A 16,594-nucleotide genomic window follows, 5' to 3' on the forward strand; every position below is an offset into this window, starting at 1 on the left:
CCAGAGGGCCCTTCTATTACAGGAACCCTTCCGTTAGAAGGGTCCCTTCTATTTTCCCCGTCATTTTTTTCCGAAATTTTTCATCGGAACATTCTTTGAATTCTCGTTCAAAATTTATGGAAATCTATCAAAGTTTTATTTTATTTTTCCTTGATGCAATTATTACAATTTACTATTAGAGGAACACTCATAAATTTTGCCGAATGTTGATTTCTTCAATTGAAATGAAAATTAATCTGCAAATAAATTTACAGCATCAGTTTGGAGAATAGCAAATGTGAAGATAGGAGAGTTTAATACATGCCGCATCGATTCATTTTCCTTGATTCGGCGAACTGAAATTGTCATTTTTGTGATTATCTGTATTTTTGTTCGAATTAAAAGAAACTCTTCATTTATAACAGGTTTTTGTTTGGGACTAAAACACGAGGAAAAGGAAATCAATTGAAAAATGAAAAATCATGCACATCACAACAGAAAAAATGAAAAATAAAAAAGCTTTTATCTGAAATAATTTCTCTCTGGGGAGGACAAGAACAATAAGCTCAGTCCTTTGTGCTAAGTTCAGGAATTGAATCCGAGTGCATTCATGGCTCATTTCATCAACACCTCCAAGTGCTGCACTTCGAAGTGGTTCATGCTGAAAGAGGAAACAATACTGAAAAGAGGGAACAAATGACCAGAATCTGAAGCACATCACTATAATACAAAAGCCTTGTTGTGGTTGATTGTTAAATTGGATTGCAAATTAATAAGTGACTTATTGTATTATATTGGAAAGATAATACACTGCTGGGCATAAGTATAAAGCCACTTTCATTTTCGAGTTTTTTTTTCGAAAACTGGGAAAAATGATTGAACAGCATATGGTTGTCATAAATACTATTTTGAAATGTCAATTAATGAATATCATTTGATACCGCTATCGTTTCTTTATTTTGGAAATTTCGAAAAAATCGAAAATATGACACAAAAAAAGTGGACATAATTATAAAGCCACTTGAAACAATCCAATATAACTGTAGATCTAGATATTAAAATGTGAGGAAACTACAAAATATAACAAATACAACTCAATATAGTCTTATTAACATGAGAAACGGAAACGTTGCAAATAGAATATGCAAAATTTGATAGGTACACTTCAAGCAAGAAAAAAAACAGTCAATCATCTACGCTTCTAACCTTAGAAAGTGCTATATATCTCTTCGGAATGAATGTTCCGAAAAGAGACGTCCACTACAAAAACATGATTTTTGACTTGTTCAATATGTTCAGCATCTTTGAAATAGGTGAAACGGTTTTTAAACAAAAATTGAAAGCTCGGAAATAGGTCATGTTTTTTCAAAAAATTGCAGTTTTCCAGGGTTCATTGTTTCTCTATACCGGAATTCTTGAACAATCTCCCTAGTTCATATGGAAGTTGAAGAACCGGCAAGTGTGATTAAAAAAAGAAATTTCAGATTGCGTGACTCCTTCCTCACAAAACAACTCCTAATACATGCCTACCCATAACCCAATTTTTTCTTTGAAATTTATGTGGTCCGAAAATTTGCCGATTCTATGAACACAGATACAGTTTTCCATTGTTTTATGTATGTTACTAAATGAACACAAGCGTATCTTCATTTTATGCTAATCAGCTGAATCAAATGTCTACTGAGCAAGGTACAGTATCACTCGGAAGATAGCGACCAAAATGAATAGAAATGCAGGTTTTTGTTTCGGTTGGTGAAAAAAGCATGATGTTTTCGATAGTTAAATAAGTGATGCATTTGAGAATAATACTAAAACACTCAAAAAATTAAAGTCCTCATGATTTTCAGAATAGCTATTAACGAAAAACTTCACTTTCAGTGTAAGTCGGCCAAAAACGGATGAGACAAAATTATGAGTATATAACCAAGTTTCTCATGTTAATAAGACTATATTGAGTTGTATTTGCTATATTTTGTAGTTTCCTCACATTTTAATACCTAGATCTAAAGTTATATTGGATTGTTTCAAGTGGCTTTATAATTATGTCCACTTTTTTTGTGTCATATTTTCGATTTTTTCGAAATTTCCAAAATAAAGAAACGATAGCGGTATCAAATGATATTCATTAATTGACATTTCAAAATAGTATTTATGACAACCATATGCTGTTCAATCATTTTTCCCAGTTTTCGAAAAAAACTCGAAAATAAAAGTGACTTTATAATTATGTCCAGCAGTGTAGAATCACTCTATGGAAGGTTTCTATCGAATTAGGAAGACGTATAAAACTGTTTACAACATTTAAATACTTGTCTTAATTTTGGCAAGCTCGGGGGTTTTCGTCGTAACGCACCTGCTTCTTGGCTCTGAACGCAACGTCTTCCAATGTCTCAGCGGCTTCGTACTTTCCTTGTCGACGATAGAGATCTCCGAGTTTTTTGAGAGCTGAGGCGACTATTTGGCTGAAAATAATTCAAGTTTCACTTAGTTACTATTCTGGGAATTCTTACTTATCCACTTTAGCAGCCTTTGCTCATCCCGCTTGCTCGTCAGCAGTTGCACCTTCTTCTTTGTGCTTATTTTCTTCTCGGTCTTCTGCGATTTACCAAATTGTCTTATTGTCTCCACTGACTTGACCATATTCTTTCTCGTGAGCTTGATTCAGAATCTGCTTATACAAATCCTCTGCTTCCTTGTATTTTCCTTGTTTCAGGTAAGCTGACGACAAGTTATTTTTCGTCTTTGTCACTTCAGGTTGATTTGGTCCCAGTTTGCTCTCATAAATTTCTAAAGCTCTCTTATAATACTTTTCCGTTTCGTCATATTTTCCTTGATTCTGGCAAAGGAGTGCAAGGTTATTAAGTTGCTTGGCCACATGCGGATCATCGTTTCCTAGAATTTTCTCACGAATTTCGAGGGCTCGCTTGCAAAGTGGCTCAGCGTCCTTGAACTTTCCACGTTTTCGTCTCTCCCAGACATTTTTCACGAATACTGAGAGCCTCATTCAGAAGATTTGCAGCCTCTTTGTACTTGTTCTGGTCTCTGTAGACGAGAGCCAAAATATTTAGCATCGTTGCAACATCTGGATGGGCGTGTCCAATGGTATTTTCAAGATCTTCCAAAGATTGTTTACACAATGGAACTGCAACTTCGTATCTTCCTTCAGAAGCGTATTGAATGACAAGATTGTGAATAGTACGAAGGCGAGCTGGAATTTCGTATCCAACAACAGCAGAAGCCATCGAAGGAGCTGGAGTTGGTTGTGCGAACTGACTGGTGTTAAGATCTTCCTCATCTTCTGGACCGAATCCAAGTTCTTGGAGAGTTTCACTAGTGACTGGTTGAGGTCCAGAATTAACAACAGTCTTTGTGTCGGCTTGCTAAAATATAAACGAATTAATTGGTCCAGAAACTTAAAACACAAAACGTACAGCGCCATCGTCAAACTGCTTGATTGAGGCCATATACTTGAGATGCTTGTTCTCCTCTTCCAGCTGAGCAACCATCCGTTCCGACTGTTGAAGTTTGATTTGAAAAGATTTCAACTCATCAAGAAGCCACTCATTCTCCTGGCATAAACGACTTCTTTGCGCTTGGTACATCTGGTGCTGAGCATCCATTCCTTGGGTTAGTTGGAACGCCATCAACATCATAGACGTCTCATCGACTCCGCACATCAACTTATCCAAATTATCGTCAATTTGGATAAGCTTCTGCTTTGGAAGTGGAGCTTCATCTTCTTTTACATCTGGAACAATGTATTATACATAAACTGAATTGTCACAATTAACCTTTGACATTTGTTTCCAAGGTGTTTGAGATAGCTGAATGCTCTTCACGAAGAGCTTCAAGACCCTGTTGGACGGTCCGCAAACCAGTTGTTACATCGTCTTGCGTCATGGTTCAAATATTTGCCAGTGATTCTATTTTTCGTCTGAAAATTAACTCTGTGAAAGTGGGAACATGTTAAATGGTTGGAATATAAATTCGATAAAAAAAGATAACTAAAACTTTTTAAGTTCAAAAACTCACTCTGCTCAAAAAAGTTTATGATGATTGTATTCTTGAACTGACGAATTTTTGAATTTCTGATGGCTCGAATACTTGAAGTGATGGATGAACCTATCGAAAGCAGAACAATGACCGAATGACCGTGTTCACAAGAAGGAGAAAAAATCACAGAAAAAGAAAAGGTTTTCTGGAGGATGTAATGTATTATACTTTTTGATGATTTTTGATGATCGAACGGTTTTAGGAGTCATATTTGGAGTTTTCGAAGTTATTTTGGAAAAACTTGTGTCACATGGTCATGAAAAACATTATTTATAAATAACCTAAACCAGAAACATGGAGCAGAACATCTGCATCAATTTTTAGAAATTTCCCAAGAACTGAGCTTATTTGGATCGTTTCTGACTTGAAAGAGGATAATGAAGTTTGTTGGAAAAGACGTTGTTTGGAAAACGTATATGTTGTTGTATTGACCGAAAGCCGTCCTGGTCGCTCTTGAGTCGGAACGCTCTTGAGTCGGAGACGTGCGCAGATGAATCAGGCATAACGGAAAATGTGGGGAGTGCAGAGAATAGCAGTAATGAGCGGAATCCCGTCTTCCGCATACTTGTAAAATGATGGGCCTGCCCGCCGAGGTCCGGGCATCCCCGGCCCGGCCAGACGTATTACAAGTACGATCACCCGTCTTCCACGGGAAGACGGGTGACTCTTCAACTTCCGTAAAAATGTTATCTTTCCGTCTTCCGTTTTCCGTTTTGCGTAAAATCCCGAAAAAAAAATTACAGAAGACTAGAATTGTCGTAGAATTAGTTGAATTTTTACTTAACATTTTTCGAAACTCTTTCATCGGATCCTACTAACTGCAAAACTGATGCAAAAGTCTGAATTTACTAAACTTCCAGATTACTCGTTTTTCCGTCTTTCATCTTCCGTCAAAAAATTCGTTCCGTTTCTTTCTTTCTGTAAAGCAAACTTGTAATTCCGCTCAACACTGATGAATAATCTAATTAGAACCACAACACATTAATTCGTTTTTTGATTTCTCTTAAACTTGTCTTATTCAAACAACAGCTTTCAGCTAGTCATGAAAAAGAAAATACTGTAAAACAAGGAACCTCTAACTTCCAACTTTCAGCCAATTTTCCTCGATTCATATAAAAGATATCATAAAGTTGTCGATAGATGAATTGTTAATCATTATATCACAAACATTCAATCAGTCGACAGATTTTTGATATCATGCACAGGAGGCAAGATGAATTAACTCACAGTTGACAGTGTGAAGGGCGTTCCTATTACAGGTTTTACGGTATATGAAATGCCATGATCCTATATTTCCAAACAAGTCAATGTCTGCATCTCTATCAATATTATAAAGCTTTGTTTTATTTTTTCTTGGTGTAAGCATGAAAAGAGGAACAATCATAAATTAAGCCGAATGTTGATTTGTTCAATCTGCAAGTAAAATTAAAGCATCAGTTTGGAGCATAGCAATTGTGGAGATAGGAGAGTTTAGTACATGCCAGATCGATCCATTTTCCTTGATTCGGCGAACTGAAATTGTATGTTTTGTGATGATCTGTATTCTTTCGAAAGCGAAGAAACCCTTCATTTATAACACGCTCGTCATAAATAAATAAAATGTTTAAAAAAAGGAGCCGTTCGATTTAACACTGTTGCCATAACTCTTTAATGGAAATGGGAAAGAAATGGTAAGCATACAATGTAAAGCTTTCAAAAAAGCTGGTGGAGACAAGGAAACAAGTTTTTTGGAATAAAATTGGAAGTACAGGGAAAAGGAAATCAATTGAAAAATGAAGAATCATGCACATCACAACAGAAAAAATGAAAAATAAAAAAGCATTTATCTGAAATAATTTCTCTCTGTGGAGGACAAGAACAATAAGCTCAGTGGTGCTACGTTTAGGAATTGAATCCGAGTGCATTCATTAGTTTGTTCTTCAATCCAGTCTGAGATGTGCTCGTTGTCATTGATGATCTGGATCCACCGATTGTTGATGCCATCATTGATTGGCTCATTTCATCAACACCTCCAAGTGCTGCACTTCGAAGTGGTTCATGCTGAAAGAGGAAACAATACTGAAAAGAGAGAACGAATGACCAGAATCTAAAGCACATCACTATAATACAAAAGCCTTTATGTTGTTGTTAAATGGGAATGAAAATTAATTATGGACTGCTTGACTTATGTTGGAGAAATCAATGAATCTCTTTTTATGAAAGGATTTTTTTAAATTAGGGAGACGCATACAACGGTTTACAACATTTAGAATATTCTTTTCTTATATTATGGTTAATCTAGCAAATAGAGCGTGCTGTGGAAGAAAAAGATAGAGAAGCGGTTGATGCAAAAACGAGTTTCTTCATTAGGCTTAAATTTTGGCAAGCTCAGGGGTTTTCGTCGTTACGCACCTGCTTCTTGGCTCTCAACGCAACGTCTTCCAATGTCTCAGCGGCTTCGTATTTCCCTTGTCGACGGTAAAGAGCTCCTAGATTTTTGAGAGTTGTGGTCACTGTTGGGCTGAAATTAATCTAATTATTGTTCGCTGAATATTCCGGAAAAATTATTACTTGTCCACTTTAGCAGCCTTAGCCCATCCAGCTTGCTCATTAGCAGTTGCACCTTCTCCTTTGTGCTTATTCTCTTCACGGTCTTCTGCGATTTGCCAAATTGTCTTATTGTCTCCACTGACTTGACCATATTCTTTCTCGTGAGCTCGAGTCAGAATCTGCTTATACAAATCCTCTGCTTCCTTGTATTTTCCTTGTTTCAGGTAAGCTGACGACAAGTTGTTCTTGGTCTTTGCCACATTAAGATCATCTGGTCCTAGTTTGCTCTCATAGATTTCTAGAGCTCTCTTATAATACTTTTCCACTTCTTCATATTTTCCTTGATTCTGGCAAAGAAGTGCAAGATTATTGAGTTGCTTGGCCACATCTGGGTGATCATCTCCAAATACTTTCTCACGAATTTCAAGGGCTCGCTTGCAAAGTGGCTCAGCGTCCTTGAACTTTCCACGTTTTCCGAACAAAACTGCGAGATTATTGAGGGTGGCAGCTACAGCTGGATGACTCTCTCCTAGGCATTTCTCACGAATACTGAGAGCCTCATTCAGAAGATTTGCAGCCTCCTTGTACTTGTTCTGGTCTCTGTAGACGAGAGCCAAAATATTGAGCATGGTTGCAACATCTGGATGATCGTGTCCACTCGTCTTTTCAAGATCTTCCAAAGCTTGTTTACACAATGGAACAGCAACTTCGTATCTTCCTTGAGAAGCATACTGAATGACAAGATTGTGAAGAGTACGGAGACGAGCTGGAATTTCGTATCCAACAGCAGCAGAAGCAGCCATCGAGTGAGCTGGAGTTGGTTGTGCGAACTGAGTAGTGTTCAGATCTTCCTCATCTTCAGGACCAAATCCAAGTTCTTGAAGTGTTTCACTAGTGACTGGTTGTGGTCCAGAATCTACGACAGTCTTGGTGTCGGCTTGCTGAAATAAATACTAAAGATAAAACTTGGTAAACCCGAAACGTACAGCTCCATCGTCAAACTGCTTGATTGAAGCCATATACTTGAGATGCTTGTTCTCCTCCTCCAGCTGAGCAACCATCTGTTCCGACGCTTGAAGTTTGATTTGAGTTGAGCTCAACTCATCACGAAGCCACGCATTCTCCTGGCACAAACGTCTTCTTTGTGCTTGGTACTTCTGATGCTGAGCATCCATTCCCTGGGTCAGTTGGAACACCATCAACATCATAGAAGTCTCATCGACTCCGCACAGCAGTTTATCCAAATTATCGTTAATTTGGGTAAGCTTCTGCTTTGGAAGCGGAGCTTCATCATCTTTTACACCTGAAACATAATTCATTTTGAACATAAATTGAAGTCTCAATTAACCTTTGACACTCGTTTCCAAGGTGTTTGAAATGGTTGAATGCTCCTCACGAAGAGCTTCAAGACCCTGTTGGACGGTCCGCAAACCAGTTGTCACGTCGTCTTGCGACATGTTGGACATCTTCGCCAGCGATTCTATTTTTCGTCTGAAAATCAATTCAACGAAAATAGGAAAACGTTGAATGGATAAAAGTCAAACTCGACAACAAAAAAGTTCCTAGGTCCCAAAACTCACGAAAATTCAAAAAGTTTATGATGATTGAATATTTCCGAAAGGTAAAAAATTTTCATTTCGCAGCTACATTTATGTCACATGATCCTGCATAACATTATTTATAAAGACCCTAGTTCTAGACCATCAAGTAAAACACATGCATCTACATTAATGAATTGTCATGAAACGGAGCTTATTTGGATCGTTTTCTGACTTCAAAAAGGCTAATAAAGAGTGTGGAAAACAACGTTTTTTAGAAATTGTGTATGTTGGTTGTATTAACCGAAAGCCGTCCTGGCCGCTCTCGTGTCGGAGAATAGAAAGACGTGTGCAGATGATCGAGGCATAACGGAAACCGAGGAGAGTGCAGATTCATATTGATCGTCGCTGGCCAACATAGAGAACAGAAAAGAGAGACCGAGGCGGAGAAGAGGGGAGGATATTGCGAAACAATTATATGGCATTCTGGGTGGATTCACAATTGGGAATTTAGTGTTTGTCCACCTGTGTATTTGGAGACAGGCACTGTTTCCAGATGCACGGCCTTTTCAAAAAGGATGGACGATTTGAGATGTGAAAATCAGTTAAGAAGTTCTCAAAAATAATTGGGTCAACGAAATAAATACAAAATTCTCATCAATTTGGTGAAAGTATTGAACCGATTTGAAATTTCGAAACTTTAAAAAATTCTAAATGAAAAGTTTTCGAATTAACATCAAAATTCAGAAAAAAATTTGGAACTTTATTTGCCCTCTGATAAATTTATAGATGGAACTCTATTTGATCACGTGAGTCACTTTTTCAGTAAATTGAAAAAAAAAACTCACTGGCGATATGCCTGAATTGTGGATCCTGCCAAACTCATTATGGTGTCCAGTTTGGAGGTTTCGTCGAACACACTACTGTGTCGAAATCCAGGATTAGTGTGTAGTCTGAAAATGAGAAGAGTGTGTTAATCAAATAATTGTACAGTAACCGGGAGTCGTATAGATCAGAGATGAGCGGAATGAAAATTTTGAAATCCGGAAGTAACAAGAAGGAGATATTTTTTAAATCCAACTTTTTGGAAAATTTTGAGAACAACCTGAAAGAGGAGTTTCGACTCCTTCAGGCGTCATTATATGATTTAGCTCGGTTTAGAAAATGTTGTAAAAATTAAAGTTTCAAAATAGAAATTCTTAGAATTATCCGGAAGAATGAGAAACAATCAGGAAGACGGAAACGGAAAAAGGGAGAAGGAATTCCGCTCATCTGTGGTATAGATTAAAAATACAAAAATATGTAAAACTTGTAATATAAGGGCCCCTTCAAAATGTGTTGTTTGAAATTGAGAATATTCCATACGTTTTCAGTGAAAAATATTCCGGACATCCTATAATTCCACAGAAACTTGTGAAACATCTTTTTTTTTCTCAAAAAATTGCTCAATTTCAGTGAAACAAATAGATTTTTATAAAATTTCAACGGCAATTCGCCGAATTTTTCGATGAAATTTTTCGGAAAAAGCTCCAGGAAAAAATAGAAGGGCCCCTGTAAAAGAAGAGCCCTACGTAGGTACCTTGGAACTATAGGAGGGCCTGCCCTTCTAATACAGGTTTTACGGTATAAAATCATGGATTGGAGGGAAACAATTAGAAAATTGAGTTCTATGGATATCTATGTCGTTTCGGAGAAACTGACAAGTATCAATCAATCATATCCACTGACCGATATCAAATTTCATTAAAATTATTCTCTTCTGCTTCCTGTGATATCAGAAGTTTCTTTGAAGAAAAAAATTTTTTTTTCAATAATTAAAGAAAAAAATAGACTGGAGAGTTACTCCAAAGAAGGAACTGGCATTTAGACACTCGTCAACTCTCTCGACAGAAAAAAAAACGTTTTTGAAGGGGTGTTCTTCAAGGAAAAACGTCTCCTAAAAGTAAAGAAAAAGTGCTGAATTGACGTTGGAAGGGCTCCAGTTTGCCCAAAGAACATTGTGACTGGGCGCGAAGAAAGAGCTCTCCGACATGGGGCAAGCCGATGCCATTGGCTCGATACAAATTCATTTAAGGGCGCTTCTTCTTCTTCTTTTCTCTCTTCTCTTGTCAGAAGAAAAAAGAAAATTGTTGGAAGAAAGAAGAAAAAGAAGAAGAAGAGATTTATATTTGGTTTTATCCAGAAGTGTCTTCTCAAAAAAATTCATTGATTGGGGTCTAGACGACTAGAGACAATCCAGCAGAGTTATTCTTATTTCCATATAAGCAAGTTTTTGTTATTCGGGTACGGCGCCGTGAGCAGAAAATCTAGAATAGAGTAGTGTTGTAATTTGCCAGATGCCTCTAGGCAAAACAAAAAAAGAGGAAAGAAATGGGTTGACTTCGACAAAGAAGATTTCAATCTCAATTCAACGAAATTTGAAACTCTTCTCTTCTTGCTCCACTACTCACTCCTCCCCCTTTTCTTCTTCTATTTTCCCATCGCTGATTTACAATTCGAAGGGAAAGGAGCGTGTGGAACACTAAAGAGAATCATGGAATAATGCCTCGCCCGGGGAATAGCTGCAGTTGTTTGGGGCGTGGTGTGTACTACGGCAAAGACATCCATCATTAATGGACAGAAGACATGGGTCCGAATGACAAGAAGAGAGCTTCCTTTAATGTTCTTTCTCCAACATATGTGACTTTCTCGGAAGCCTATCAGAGAATGGAAGATTTTCATTGGCGCAAAAAATAATTTAATTCTTGAATGAGAAGGAGAATAACCGGCGATAAATTAAACGGGTCGTCAAATAAAAAAGAAACGGGAACGGAAGTTATTCACATGTTCTGAATTCAAGTCCGAATCTACATCTGCATTGGCTCGGCGTCGCCTTGAGCTTGAGCAGTAGTACGTGGGTGAGTGGAGACTTGGTTGAGATGAACGGCAACTTGACCATCTTCAAGAAGAGTGAATGGAGCGTCTTTTCCGACGATTCCGATAGAGGTGTTCTGGGCGCTGAGGTTTTCTTCCGCTGGGAGAGTATCTCGGAGAGCCAATAGAGCGTGCACAATCAATTCTTCTGGAGAGGCTGAAAAGATGAGAATTATCTTTAGGTCGTACAAAATTATCAATAAAATCCCACATTTCTCGAATTTCTCGACATTTCTTTCCAGGTAGGTACGAGCTGATTGAGATCGGGCTCCGATTGAAGTTCCGTGCATGCTGACCACTTCAGCAGATGGGTCAGTTTGAATGATATGTGCTCCGTCTTTCTATAAAATTTTAATGTACAAAAAATACACATTTAAGCTTTTTACATCATATCCAGCAACAAGGATTCCCACACCGAATGGACGACGTCCGTAGTATTGAGTGTTTGCTTGCAACTCTAGAAGTCATTATTGAAGAAAAAAATTCATCACAGTTCCGACTCACTCAATTGCATAGCCTCTGCAAGTTTCTTGATTGGCACAGGCTGCTTGTAGTCCCAACGCCAGCTGGAGCATTCAGTTTGGAGGAATCGGGCCAAGATGCGACCATCGGAGAGGAGTCCAGCGATGGAAACTCCAGCGTGAGTGTCAATTTCGTAAATTTTCTTCTGATGCGATGACAACTCGTTTTGAGCTCTCTGAAAAGCTTTTTGCAATTTTCATGTTTGAAAAATTGACTACCTTCAAGGCGACGATAACAGCGTGTGTGTCGCTCTTGATTCCGACGGTAGCGGATCCTTGCTTCATCGCCTCCACAGCGTATTCGACTTGGTGAAGACGTCCCTGTGGACTCCAGACGGTCACATCACTGTCGTACTGATTACGGAACATGGTTCAAGACTGTAAAAATGAGCAATCAACAGAAGTTTATAGAGGCATTGATGAAAGATAATAGAAGTGCCAGAATAATGATGATAATGCGAGTGACAACTTCAGGAACATTATTTATCGTGGATTCGGACCCTCGATGAGGTTATTCAAGACATTGTCTTTTGAAGAAAAAATTTTGCATTCATGAAAAGGTTTAAAAACATTTCTGTCATGAATAACCCGATAAGTTTTCTCTCTCATGTTTTTAACTTGCTTTCAACGATTATAAAATTTCAATATTTAACAAAGTTTCGTTAGAAGAGCGTATAGCACAGTCTGGCGAAATTGAAAAACCTCCAAATAAAACCAAAAGCTGACTGAAATCATAAAGAAAGTTTCCGAGGGCCTTCAAATTTTGAAAGGATGACAATATAAGAGAGTGTGCATGCATCAGACCTTACGCGCAATTGTCAACCGTAATCCGCAGTAGGGAGGGAACGCCTTCTGGAGAAGGAAAAGAAAAAGTGGGAAGAGCCATCTTGGAAAAAAATGGGCCGAGTGTAGCCGAGCTTTGGAATTCTTATACTTTAACTCTCAAACACCATAATTCCGTTGAACATCACCAAATCAGCTGAAGCATGCAGACATATCTAGAAAAGATCAGGAAAACATAAATTGCAGAATTGGGAACCTGAATTCAACGAAGATCTGTAAATTATTCGATATTTCCTTCAAATTTTGAAAGCATTTCTTCAATGTCTTGAGAAAATTCATTCAGAAAGAGTAATTTTATGTGTCGAAATAACAGAAACCTTGAATATTCGTTTAGCAGATACAGTAATCCTTTTTGTAAACAGCAAGTTAGAATTTCTGGAGAAACCAATTTTTTCAAAGTAGTCGGATGTAGCAAAGTTGAATTGTGTGAGGTTTTTAGGAAAAAAACATATTTGGCTTATCGTGCTTGAATATTTTTTTTATGCCTCAAACGGTCAGAGATGAATAACGGTTCCATAGACCGAACTACAAACATATTTCAAGGTTTTCAACTCGAAATGGATTCGAAATCGCTCGTAATGCTTTATTTTTGGTTCAACGTTCAACTCTTTCTCTGAAATTGTCAACCTAAAAACCATATCAGAGTAGCTCTATAATTAGAAAAAAAAGTCGATTAAGCAATCAACATTTATTTTTTAAACCCGTTTCCAAAGCAATCTCAAATGTGCCCTTCTTTCAAAAATAATAACTGTTGAATAATAAATTACGATACCCTTCTCGTTTCCTTTCTTACCTACTGACCCACTTTCTCTTGTTACTCCCGAGAAACATCGAACCCAATTAGGCAATTTACCAGTAGTTCATTCATTCTCGGCGCGCAATACCGCTCATTGAACTTCCTAGGAGAAAGCTACTCACTCGTCGAAATCGAAATTTATATTTCTAGTAAACTATATTTCCTTCATGAAGTATGGTACAGAATCTATCCACTATCTTGATTTTGATATTTTCTGGATTGAGTGAGTTCTTAAAGAAATGTTATCATAGTTCAAATCATAATTTTAGATCTATGTCTCGGCTGTCACTCTCTAGGCTCTCAATACGATCAATTTTCGTCTCGACGAGCTAGAGCTCGTGGAGTCTCTTCTTTGGAACGGACTAGTGATAATGCAATTGATTTCGATTACCTAACTTCTAACCTACCGTACTCCGCAAATGGTAACTATATTTTGACATCAGCTCTTCAAGTCTTCCTCTTCAGATATCCGATCAATCTCCTCATTAACTCCATTACCAAACAGACCGTTTCTAACTGTGTCGGATGGTGGAAAGCTCACATGTAATTTTGATGATGAAATGGAATACTGTAGTTGGCACAATGCAGAGAACACAGATATGAAGTAACTTTTGGGTTTGATAGTTTGATTTATTCATTGGTTTTCAGATTTTGGAAAGGGAAGTTAGATTCTGAAAGCAGATTTGACCCTAGCAGATTCAACTCTGGTAGTTCATTGAGTTTCTCTCCAGGTATCACTAAAATTGATATTGATAGTTTGTTTATTCAAATTCTAGACAACAACTTTCTACTAGCTGGAGGTGAACCAATGGTTGCATCCCAAACTGCTGCAATCGAAATGGAAATTCCATGTCAATACGGAGATGCAGATGTTAAGTTGGAGTGAGATAATAACTCCGAAACATCCAGTTGTTACTTTCTATTTTCAGTTTCTGGACAAATAATCTTAATGTAGACGTTAGATACTGTATCGCCAAATCAGGGAGTGATTTTCATGATTGTCATCTCCTCCAACGCGTCTCTAATCCTTTGAACTTTTCCGTTCCAACAACAGCAGATGGTCTGAAAGTTCGCATTGAAGTCTTGAATATTGATCCAGATTCTATAGCACTTGTCGATAATCTTCACTACAATGGACAGATTTGTGAATTGGTTTGTTTTTTGATGATTCAAACAATACGGGAAAAGAAGGTTGCAGATTGATGAAGTAGTGGAGAATTCATTGGTTCCAATTGGTGATACAACTTCCTCCACTCCGCCCCTTATAACTGGAAATCCACCTTTGCCTACTGATCCAACCGTTCAAAAATTTTTCGAAGAGGATAGTAATGGAATAGAAGAATCAGAAACCCCATCTTCAATTGGAATTCAAGTAAGCATAAATTCAAGATCAGTTTTTTAGAATGATAATAATTACAGGCGGTTACAAGCACGGCCGTTTCAACTGCAGTTTCTTCTCAAGTGAACGTTAAAGAACTCTCTTTTTGTTCAGCATTGACTTGTTCCTTCAACGATGGAGATTCATGTTTTTATGGATTGAGTGGAGTTGGAAGCACGTGAGTCAAACCTGCAATCCTCTTTCACTATTCTCAAACATTTAGAGAAGCTTGGAGTCTCAGTGATCGTCTCATTGGAAATCGGCATACCGGAATACAGAGAGTAAATCTGGACGACCAATCCAAAGGTATATTTTCGAAGTTGAAATTTTTTGCATATTTCATTACAGTTGGGTTTGCATATGTTGGAAATGATACAGTATCTCAGGAGCAAAAAATTTTTGTGGCTGAGTCACCAAAGTTTTCTTTGATCCAAGACACACTTCTGCTATTCGATATCTACATTCGGTCAGTCAGTCCGACACTCAGGGTACCTCAAACTTGTGAATAAGTCAGTATATAGATTTCAAGTTTTCCAGGTCTGTATTGACCTTTTCGACAACTGCCCGTATAAGTCGCCTATGGTACGGAAAGACAAATTTTGGCGCGGACGACAAAAAGTGGCTCTGAAAGAAGGATCTAGAAAGGTTACATCTTTAGTTTGCAGCTTCGAAAAAAGGGTCTTTCAGGTCTTCTTTGTCGTTGAGAATGTCAGGAAACATCAGTTTCTGGCAATCGACAACATTCGCCTAGAGAGTCTCAATGGATCCAGTTTGTGCTGAAGATACAGTACCCAAATCTCTCGTTCATCTCGGGTATACGTTAGGAAACTTGTAAACTAACTTTCATTTGACATTTTTTATTATAATTTACTTTTTTCTTGTTCATAAATGTTTTAAAAGATGATTCATGCCTGTTTCCGATTAGTTATTCAAACCTCCCAGTATTCTGACGTCATACTCGGCTGCTCGTCAAATCGGATGTGTTGCGTACTCTCTCCTGCGTCTCCTAATTCACATGTGTCTCTCTCCTTGCTTCGTTTTTCGTGACAGAGTTTTCTCTCATTCGATTGCCACACAGAATTTCATTCAACTGGAAACCTTTAATATTTAAAATTAATTTGTATTTTTTATTGCTCCTTTCAACCATTTCTTTTATAAATTGCATACTTTACAGCTGAAAATGTTCAATCAAAGCCCTTATGAGTCACATGTCGATATTGCCGTTTCTGCTGCTTCTGTAAGTTCTAACGATTTAAAAAAGATAATTTTCGATCATAAATGTTTTCAGGCTAATCTTCGAAACATGTCTAACGAGCAACTGATGGCGCTGCTGGACGACGAAGCGCTTTTGGAGTCAATCATTGTCAATCTTCCTCAGGTAAGTAGGCTAAATTCTCTCCGATATTTATGTAAAACACAGAACAGTTTTCAGGTTCGATCAATCCCGACTGATAAAGAGAGTGCACTAGCTGCCAACAAGTCATTAGCAGAGTGGAATTTGGCTCAAAAACCAAGAATAGATGCAGCCAAATCTCAAACTATCAACCTTTACGAACAAGTCAAGAGGCTCCAGGGAGAAGTTACAGTACTCAAAAACCAATTAGATTCGATTTCCTCATCTAAATCTCTGGATACAACATCCAGCTTAATGCAAGTGGCAGCTCAGGAAGCTGACGAAGATGCAGAATCTCTCTTCACGCAGTTCGAAAATGGAGACGTTACGATTGACATCTTTTTGAAACACTTCAAGGAAAAGAAAACAGTCGCTCATCTCAGGAAAATAAAGTCTGATCGCCTCACCGCTCTTCTACGAGAACAAACGTATTCGTATGCTCAACCAACAGTACCTCCACCAATGCCACAGCCAGGATATCCAACTGGAAATCATATGCCAGGATTGGGAAAGATACCCTTCGGATCAGGATACACAGGATACCCAAATGTCTCTCAACCCTCTGCCGGGCGCCATCCATTCTTCTAAATAACGTTCTCTTGCTTTCAACGATTCGTTTTTCAACTGGTCATTGTGATGTATATTGCTTCA

At 37.9% G+C, this 16,594-nt stretch overlaps 4 protein-coding genes across 4 annotated transcripts; 1 reads left to right on the forward strand and 3 right to left on the reverse strand.

The window, feature by feature from the left end:
- Window positions 1-418: 418 nt before the first annotated feature.
- On the reverse strand, window positions 419-3,879 carry CBG09367 (the record flags this gene model as incomplete). Its single annotated transcript, XM_045237721.1, has 6 exons — window positions 419-640; window positions 2,333-2,441; window positions 2,586-2,815; window positions 2,931-3,359; window positions 3,411-3,727; window positions 3,771-3,879. 6 exons carry the CDS (start codon window positions 3,877-3,879, stop codon window positions 419-421), a joined length of 1,416 nt encoding a protein of 471 aa, XP_045094067.1.
- A 1,623-nt stretch (window positions 3,880-5,502) lies between these two features.
- Window positions 5,503-8,985, reverse strand: Cbr-klc-2 (the record flags this gene model as incomplete). Its single annotated transcript, XM_002636858.1, has 6 exons — window positions 5,503-5,544; window positions 6,424-6,532; window positions 6,583-7,498; window positions 7,544-7,864; window positions 7,910-8,052; window positions 8,948-8,985. 6 exons carry the CDS (start codon window positions 8,983-8,985, stop codon window positions 5,503-5,505), a joined length of 1,569 nt encoding a protein of 522 aa, XP_002636904.1.
- Window positions 8,986-10,945: 1,960 nt separating this feature from the next.
- Window positions 10,946-11,902, reverse strand: Cbr-pas-6 (the record flags this gene model as incomplete). The annotated part of the gene is made up of 5 exons (XM_002636857.2): window positions 10,946-11,169; window positions 11,224-11,353; window positions 11,399-11,469; window positions 11,517-11,709; window positions 11,753-11,902. 5 exons carry the CDS (start codon window positions 11,900-11,902, stop codon window positions 10,946-10,948), a joined length of 768 nt encoding a protein of 255 aa, XP_002636903.2.
- A 1,689-nt stretch (window positions 11,903-13,591) lies between these two features.
- On the forward strand, window positions 13,592-16,531 carry CBG09364 (the record flags this gene model as incomplete). Its single annotated transcript, XM_002636856.1, has 13 exons — window positions 13,592-13,594; window positions 13,616-13,776; window positions 13,821-13,903; window positions 13,949-14,054; window positions 14,102-14,324; window positions 14,371-14,544; window positions 14,592-14,728; window positions 14,774-14,856; window positions 14,899-15,038; window positions 15,088-15,195; window positions 15,725-15,787; window positions 15,839-15,928; window positions 15,983-16,531. 13 exons carry the CDS (start codon window positions 13,592-13,594, stop codon window positions 16,529-16,531), a joined length of 1,920 nt encoding a protein of 639 aa, XP_002636902.1.
- Window positions 16,532-16,594: the final 63 nt, after the last annotated feature.

The sequence above is a fragment of the Caenorhabditis briggsae genome (assembly GCF_000004555.2).
Source record: "Caenorhabditis briggsae complete genome, chrV, whole genome shotgun sequence".
NCBI classification, from domain to species: domain Eukaryota; kingdom Metazoa; phylum Nematoda; class Chromadorea; order Rhabditida; family Rhabditidae; genus Caenorhabditis; species Caenorhabditis briggsae.